Source organism: Chrysochloris asiatica, unplaced genomic scaffold, assembly GCF_000296735.1.
Source record: "Chrysochloris asiatica unplaced genomic scaffold, ChrAsi1.0 scaffold00424, whole genome shotgun sequence".
NCBI lineage: Eukaryota > Metazoa > Chordata > Mammalia > Afrosoricida > Chrysochloridae > Chrysochloris > Chrysochloris asiatica.
In genome coordinates this window covers 333527-342475 of record NW_006408942.1, presented here as the reverse complement: position 1 = coordinate 342475, position 8949 = coordinate 333527, and the positions used below count along the sequence as shown (strand labels likewise).

The following is an 8949-nucleotide window of genomic DNA, read 5'->3' as shown; positions in this document are numbered from 1 at the left end:
GATGATATATGGTGGGGATAATAATCAATGTAATGAAACAAGCTATATGAATGGTTGAATGTGAAGCTGATGATGTGCCCTGTAAACTTTCACTCAATGCAAAATAAAAACATTTAATTAAAAAAAAAAAATTAGGAAAGATGTGTGACAGGGTTGTATTCTTTCACCATACTTACTCAATCTGTATGCCGAGCAAATAATCCAAGAAACTGGGTTATATGAAGAATGTGGCATCAAGATTGGAAGAAGACTCATTAACAACCTGTGATATGCAGAAATACTTACTGATGAAGACCAAAGATTTCAGTATGAGTTGGATCTCCGTGTAAAGAAACCAAAACTCCTCACCACTGGACCAGTAATAACATCAAGGTACATGGAGAGATTGAAGTTGTCAGAGACTTCATTTTGCTTGGATCCACCATCAACACTCATGGAAGCAGCAGTCAGGAAATCAAACAACGTATTACATTAGGCCAATATGCTACACAAGACTGCTTCAAAGGGTTCAAGTGCAAAGATGTCAGGTTGAGGACTAAGGTGTGCCTGACCCAAACCATGGTAACTTCAATAGACTCATATGGATACGTAACAGTTGGCAGTTAATAAGGAAGACCATAAAATGGATGCATTTGAGTTGTGTGATGGAGGAGAATATTAAAAACACCATGGACTACCACGAAGAAAAACAAACAAGCAAATCTGTGTTAGAAGGAGTACAGCCATAACACTCCTTGGAAGCCAGGATGACCAGACTTCGTCTCTCATACTTTGGACATACGGTATCAGGTGGAACCAGTCCCTGGAGAAGGACATCATGCTTGCTAAAGTATACAGGGTCACTATGAGTCAGAATCAACTCGACGGTCAGCACAGAAACACACACTCCCACCCCCCCCACACCCCGTTAATAGGATTAACACAGTGGTAGCCACTACAGGCTCAATCCTAGCAAAGGACGTGGCATTAGAGCAGGCTGTTTTGTTCTGTTGTGCACAGGGTCGCTATGGACTCAACGAGAATCGGCACAGAGCCCTGACCGCTGGCCTCCAGCTCTGCACACGGAGCAGCCCACCTGTGCCCATGACTTGGAAGGCAGGTAGGTCAGTGTTCAGGGCAGGCCCAAGCACACAGTGCCCATCAGCCCCCCCAGCATTCCTCCTGCCTAGCAACCATTCAGAAGCACAGGGGGGGTCTGCCCTGGGGCAGGGAGAGGGGGGCACCGTGAGCTGGCCTCCATGCCACAGCAGCCAGAGGGGTGTCCGTGCTCTCCTGAAACCGCTGCCCACCAGGTTGGAGGCTGTGGACAAACACAGGGGGTGGGGGGTGGGGTTGGAGGGGCAGAGACACACCCTTCCAGATCCTTGTAAGGGGCTGCACAGGGCAGCGGGTCCACCTGGGAAGGAAAACACCACCTCACCCCACAGATTGCATCAGGTGATAGACAATGTCATCCTGTTCGGCTGGACATGCGGCCAGGCGTTCAGGAGGTCACGGGGCCACCCTCTGGAGCTGACCATAAGACCACTAACCCCAGAGCCCTTTATTGGCAGCACTCACCCTGGGAACCCGGGAGCCGTAGGAAGACTGCTGGGCTTGTGGAGAGGGGACAGGACTCTGAATGTGTCCCTCCACCTAGGACCTGGGCAGACCCCACAGCCAGTGCAGTCTCCTCAACCAGACTCCTTTGGAAAGTCCCAGGGCCCACAGCAGCCAGTAAACAAGGAAGTGACCGGAAAGTCCCACATACCAGAGAGCCCCACCCACACACAGCCTGGGAGACCCTCACAGGACAAGGAGACTGGGAGCTGGCTGTGGGGCCGCCCACCCCAAGAAAGTCTTCACCCTCAGCAGGTCACTGGGCCCCGCCTCCTGGACACAAAAGACCCAAGACTCAGTTCTAGGCATCCTGGGAGACCAAGGAGTCCTGACTGGGCAAATGCAGGGTGGGGCTAGCTGGGCAGGGCTGAGACCACCCCTGGGCTGGCTGGCTCTCCTGCTTAGGGCTGGCTCACATTGCTGACACAGGCTTAAATCTGTGCTGTGGTCAAGACCCCATAAAGAGATGGAAGGAAACCCAAGAACGGGGCACTTAGCTCCTGACTCCACCTCTCCACATGATCCCTCCCTGGAGACGGCCGAGGGGGCCCGGGCAGTCCTGTGTCTGCGGCTGCTCATGGGGTTACCTCACGGGGTAAGGGGGGGGCCAAGGCCCAGCAGAGGGGAGGTCACACACACAGTCTTGAAACTGGGGCAGTGGTCAGTGCCTATGGGTCACGCCACCCGGCAAAGGGTCCTCATCACACATGCACACTGGTGCCTACTTCTGACAAGTGTGCGAGTGTTCACGGGGGTGTGCTGAGGTGTGTGTGTGCTGAGGTTGTGTGCATATGTTGAGGTTGTGTGTGTGTGCTGAGGGTGTGTGTGTTCTGAGTGGTGTGTGTGTGTGCTGAGGGTGTGGGTGTGCTCATGGTGTGTGTGTATGCTGAGGGTGTGTGTGTTCTGAGTGGTGTGTGTGCTGAGGGTGTGTGTGTTCTGAGTGGTGTGTGTGTGTGTGTGTGTGCTGAGGGTGTGTGTGTTCTGAGGGGTGTGTGTGTGCTGAGGGTGTGTGTGTTCTGAGGGGGTGTGTGTGCTGAGGGTGCGTGTGTGCTGAGGGTGTGTGTGTGTTCATGGTGTGTGTGTGCTGAGGTTGTGTGTGTGCTGAGGTTGTGTGTGTGCTGAGGTTGTGTGTGTGCAGAGGTTGTGTGTATGCTGAGAGTGTGTGTGCTGAGGGGGTGTGTGTACTGAGGGTGTGTGTGTGCTCATGGTGTGTGTGTGCTGAGAGTGTGTGTGTTCTGAGTGGTGTGTGTGTGTGTGTGCTGAGGATGTGTGTGGGACCAGGCAGGCCCATGTGAGGCAGAAACCCCGGCCCCGTAGTGAGTTCCAGGATGGAACCCATCTCCCCCTCAGTGCACCAACACAGACATGCCTAACACAACACTTGTGGGGCCCCCACCCAGCACTACAGGAGGTTCTCCTAGAGACCCCCAAAGCATTGGCGACAATGGCCACCTCCCATCAGAGCACCACCCTGTCAAATAGAACTGCCCCACTCCCCTCCTCCCAGGCCTACCCCAACTGCTTCCTTCCAACAGAAACGGCCTGCCTGCCCAGAGAGGAGCCAGAGCAGGGCTAGTTAGGCCAAGAGGGGGGAGCCTCAGGCCTAGGTAGGCTCACAGGCCACCATACCACAGGGCTGAGCCCTCACCGCCAGGCAGAGGGGACCCAGTCAGCAGGACCACTCACCAGTGCTCTGGACCCGGGGCTCAAGGTCGCATGTGGCACCCGAAGCCATGGACAATGGGCTGGGCTCCTGCCCGAGGGTTGGCTTATCTGTGGTGACCAGACCCTTGAGGGGGGAGTCTCCCCATCACAAAAGAAAGGGGTTAACTCTTTCAGATCTGGATGCTGGCCCAGAGCCCTGCCTTGTCCCCAGAGAGGAGACAAACCTCCTCCCAGCACTCAGCAGGGGACACTGGGCCCCCTCCCCACAGTCCAGCAACCAGCCACAGTGAGGCAGGGCTGCCGAGACTTAACCCCATGAGGCCTAGAGATGGTGACCATTGCTCAGATCCACTGAGCCCACAGCCTGTCACACTGGGCCCCAGAACTTCACAAGGCTTCCCAGCCCACAGGGTGGGAGGCCTTTGCTCTCTGGGGACCCCAGTGCTGACCTGGCCTTGTCCACACGCCCAACTGACCACACACATGGAGACACCCCATAAGTGTCACTTGGGGCTGGCTCCATAGAGAAAAGGCACCCAGAAGTCAGTGAAGCCAGGGAGGGGGGTGTGTGGTCACAGGGTGAGGCGGCCTGGACCTGGGGTACACGTAAGTACCTGTGCTCGTCCCCTCACTGGACTGGGCACCATCACAGGTCCTGTGCTCCCTAGCCCCACCCTCACCAAGTACTGGACCCCGCGAGGCCACCCCTGTCTCCCACCTTCTCCAAACAGTCCCCATACCCCCTCGTGAGTGCTTGGATCCACCAAGCCCACAACTAGACACAGACACCCCATAACCCTGTGTGATGACTCTGGGGGTGCAGGGGACTGACCCTCAGAGACCCCCTCCGGGCTGCGTGAAGATCGCTGCCTGGGTGAGGTCCACAGGTTTCCCTGGAGGCACCTCCTACCCTGTCTGCAGAACTTTCCAGAAAAAACCATGAGCTGAGTGCAGGTGGAGTTTCAGCAGACTCACAGCTACGGGGGTGGGGGGTGGGGGCAGGAACTTGCCGCATGAGAAGGGGTCCCCAACACCCCGTGCTATATAACCAGCTGCAGAAGGACAGCAAGCCTCCGCTAAATCCCACAGTGCACACACATACACGCATGTATACATGCATGTGCACCCACAGAGATATTGGGAGCACATGTACACGTACACTCACATGCACACATGCATACGTGCGCGTGTGCATCTAAGAAAATGCAAACACATGAACATGTTCTTATGTGCGTGTTTATATGTATGTGCACCCACACCGAAAAGTGCTGGGAGCACATTGCACACATTCACACATACTCAAATACATGCATGCACATGTGTGTGCAGGTACATAGTGACATGAATGCATACACATGCATGTTAACCCAAGCACGGTTTGCTGGTGTTGCTATCAAGTGCCATCAAACAGGTTCCAAGCCATAGAAAGCTTGTATCGGGTTTCTGAGGAGCGGCTGCTGGCCTTGAACCACCAACTTTGCGGTTATCGGTACAGTGCCGCCTATCCTACCCCTCCACACCAGGACTCCACACAAACACATATGCACGTGTGTATACATAATCACACAAGCACATAGATGCTCCCACAAGCACATGTATACATTCACATGCATGTTCAAACAAGTACTGCAGACATTCACACATACACATACATGCTCACACGAGATGTGTGCACGCATGCACACACCTATACTTGTGCACATACACACATGAACATCTGTGCACATACAGCCACCACAAGATCATCTAAACTCATTACATTGATGTGTAACCAGAGGAACTGACTCTGCGGAGAGCAGGGACCCGGGGTGGGGGGCACCAGAGAAGCTGGCCACGACCTACAGTCTCAGCTTGTGGTGGCCTCAACTCCACACTCTGGTTCATTGTCTTCTTGTTTTGTCCTTTGCCTTTGAAATCTGAAGGTGGTGCGTCACATGCATGTCCTTTGACACACCCCCTCCCTTCGTGCCTGCACACTGTGAAACTGTCCTAACTGACCTCAGTCACAATGAGTCGCCACCCAGGGCAGGTGGGTCTTTTCCAACTTCCATCTGGGGACAGCAATATGTCGCTTCCACGCAATAAAAACCCTGGTCATTGGAGCTGTTCCCCCACGTCCTCGCCCAGTGGGCAAAACTAGGTGATATCCACTTGTATCTCGCTCTCTGAGATACAACAGTCCCAACACAGAGACCCCAAGACAAATCCCCCCAATGCAGACGGGAAGTTAGCTGGGGCCTGTGGTCAGACCAAGGGCCCAGTCTGCCCCCACACAACCACCAGGAACCAAGTGACACTCCCCAGGAATGTCTGGCTAGCTCATCTGGGGACATGGGTCACCAACACATGCTGAACCACAAGCGCCAAATCACAGATCAGGAATAAGCCTACTCTGAGAAGAGGAAACCAAACAGAAGGAACCGCTGAGTAAAGGCAGTTCATGGAAAGTTCCACGGGAGGAACATGGGGGCACAGCTGAGTGGCGGGTAGGAACCAGGGGCAGCAGAGACCCGGGGCAGTGACTGCCTGCCGGCCACACCTTCACAGGCATGAAAACCCACCTGAGGGACAGGGGCCAGGTCAGAACTGTGGGGTTTCACTCAACCAGGCCCGAGAAGCGTCAACACATGGCTTGGGGGAGCAATTTCCTTGACTGAAGTTCTGTGGGTCTTCAGCCAGCTCAGTTCACCTGTGTTCCCAAGTCAAGACCATCCCTACGTGCTTGACCTGAAGTCTTCTTCACCCTCCTCCCGTTCTGTAACACATGTCTACCTAGAAGCCAAAGGTATAGACTGACCACTTCTGATAGTAACAGGGAGCCACAAACACTCACTCAACTGTCCTTTTTCACATGCAGAGGAGGAACCTCAGAACAAAACAAAATGCCTCTCCCAAGTCTTTCAGAAATGCTGATGGAGAGTGGTGGAGAAGTAACCCGGCTCCCCAGGCTGGGGTCATTGGGAAAGGGGCCCATTTGGAGCCCCCAGCAAGCAGGGGAGGGGGTGGGATGAGCTGAGCCACTGAGTCTCGTAGCTTGAGGCTGATGCACAAAGCAACATTGATCTTGGCCTTGCCTGGAACCCTCCGTGGCCGATCAATTTCCACTGCTGAGCTAGAAAAGGGGCTGCGCTTTTCAAGGTAGGTCAGAGCACCAGCCGCAGGCCCAGGACCGCCAGGCACAGCCAGAGGGACTCCATGCCAGGGACGGTCCAAGGACAGTCCAGTTATCAAGCTACAAGCCACAGCCCCTGACCTGGGCTGGAGAACTCACTCAGCCTTCCATGGCGACCCCCACCCGGAAAACAGGGAGGGCTCTGGGGAGGGAGCCCAACACTGCCGGGCACCTGCACAAGGAGCCTGCTGACCACTACCATCAAGCCACCAGCCTGCCAGCTGCGTCCCCCAATGTCCTGTGAGCAGCGCCCAGCCTCACCGGGAGTCTGGGCTGGGGATCCACTCCACAAACCCTGAGACTGACCTCCCAGGGCCCAGCCACCCAGCATCCCTGAGAACCCCTTAAGGCACGGGCAATCTGGCTCAGCACAAGCTGGAGATTTGGGGTGAGGGACTGGAAACTGTCCCCAGCTTGAAGCTCTGTGATGGCATGCTGAATGGAACCCCCTTGTATGGGTCCCTACCTGGCACAGATCCTACATTTTCTCCCAGCTTCAGAACTTTCTCATCATAAACCACAGCCTCCTCCTCAGCCCGTAGGGGCCCAGAGCCCGTTACCCCACTGCACCCCAGCACCAGTTGGAGGGTCAAGCAACTTAAGGAGTTAAAGAGGCATCCATAAGTCTGAGACACCCTCAGGCATTCTCATGTTAGGACCCTCAGACCACGCAGAAGCCCCCCCCACTGCACCCAGCCCTAGTTCAAGAACCTCTCAGGGACCACGGGACCTCAACCCAGGAGGGACGGAAGCAGAATCAATCTGAAGACTGACCCCAGGCACCCGCCCACTCCTCGCCCTGGCTGGGGGCCTTGGACTCCTCCCCGCCCTGCCCTGCCCTCCGGGCTTGCCCTGGGAGCTTCCTTGCCCTAGCCCCAGGGCTCGGCTACCAGCTATGTCCTAACAGTGCTGGAGAGCCCTGGGGGACTGCCTGTGGACGCTTGCAGGCAGGGAGCTGCAGCTAGAGAGCGCGGACCCCAGGTCTGCACCAGTGAAGCCGGGCCCAGGTGGACGCTGGGCTGCTTCCTCAGTTTACCCATTCAGTAAGAGGGGTGGGTCCACGTGCCACGGTTTTTACACAGAAAAACCAGGCTGACCAAACACTCACTGGGAGGCCCAGAGGGGCATTCTCAAGGCTAACCCCACACCCCTCAAACTGCTTACAAGGGCCCCTGTCTCTGCCACCAAGGGCCATGGGCCACCAGGAGCTGCTTCACAAAGGCCACTTATGGGGTCCTGCCCTCTTCCTGTAACACTGGAGCTGAACCCACAGGGACAGCATCTCAGTGCGCAGACAAAGGCAAGAGGCCACGTCTCATTAGTTGGAAGTTCCTCCTCTGTGCACCCCAAGTTCATGTACCACCCCTAAACCATGCCAGCAGCAGTCCAGGCAAAGACCCACCCTCCGACAGAGGGCAGACCCCTTCCTGGCCCGGGGCGCCCTTCTGTGGGACAGAGGAGGGTCAGCCTGTCCAAGGTCAGGCACGAATGGGACTCCCGCCAGGGCTGCTCCGGCCCTTTGCCCCAGGATCCAAGGGAGGACGCAGGCAGGCCCTCCGGGGGTCCTCAGCGCTCCGCCAGACCCGGTGCTGAGCGCCCCCTCACCTGAGAAGTCTCTACAGCTGCCCCCCCACCGTCTCACAGACCCCCCCACACGTCGGGGTGTGGGGGGCACAGGGCCCCCGGAGGGGTGCCCATCACGGAGAGGGTAGGGGGCGCAGAGGAGCACTGTGGGCGGACGGCAGGGGTTCTGGGGGGTGCGTGGAACTATGGGGGAGCAGTGGCAAGTGAGCGGACTCGATGGGGAGGAAACGGGAAGTGAAAAGAAGGGAGTCCGAAGTCCCATAGCGCCTCTCCCTCGCCGTCTCGGGGTCCCTGGCTCGCGACCCGCCATCGTCCGCAGGTGCGCCCCTCTCCCTGTGCTTACCCAGACTCGGGCTCGGGCTCGGGCTCGGGCTCGGGCGGTCGGACTCGGGCCCCGCGCGGTCCTCGGGGCAGCCCTGCACCTCCGGTGGCCCGGTCGCCTCGTCTCCGCCGTCCTGGGCCTGGGTCGCGTCTGCCCGCGCCTCCACGGGCACCACGGTGAAATTGGTGGGCATGGCGGGCTCGGTGCCTGCGCGTCCCGGTCCTCACGCCCGCCCGCGAGGCCGCTCCTGGAGACTCGGTGACCCCGCCCCGGACGACGGACCGCCCCTGATCGGCCCCGCCCCCGGCCCGGCCCCGCCTCGCTCCGCCGCGGCCCGAGCCCGGAAAGACCCCGCCCCCCGCCGGGACCAACCGACAGACCCCGCCCGTCCCAGGTGACGCACCTGCCCGCCCCCCGCCACCGTGTCCCCAGGAAAGTTTCCCCGGTCGCGACGCGCCTTCCGACTTCCCCGGCCTGCGGGAGGGCCTTGCACCCCCAGCCTGACCCCGCTTCGGGGAGTGGATCGTGTAGGGTCCCTTCCTTCACTGCCCGCCTTCTCTCTCGACAGGACAGCCCCCTCCCCTCACGCTACTTCCCAACCCTCTGG

General features: G+C 57.7%; 1 protein-coding gene across 1 annotated transcript in view; it reads right to left on the bottom strand.

Moving 5' to 3' along the window:
- Window positions 1–8535, bottom strand: part of SLC12A7 (solute carrier family 12 (potassium/chloride transporter), member 7) — a 58961-nt gene extending 50426 nt beyond the window's left edge. The window contains exon 1 of the mRNA XM_006876901.1: window positions 8388–8535. Within this exon, the coding sequence (XP_006876963.1) occupies window positions 8388–8535 (148 nt within the window). The remainder of the gene's footprint in view (window positions 1–8387) is intronic.
- Window positions 8536–8949: the final 414 nt, after the last annotated feature.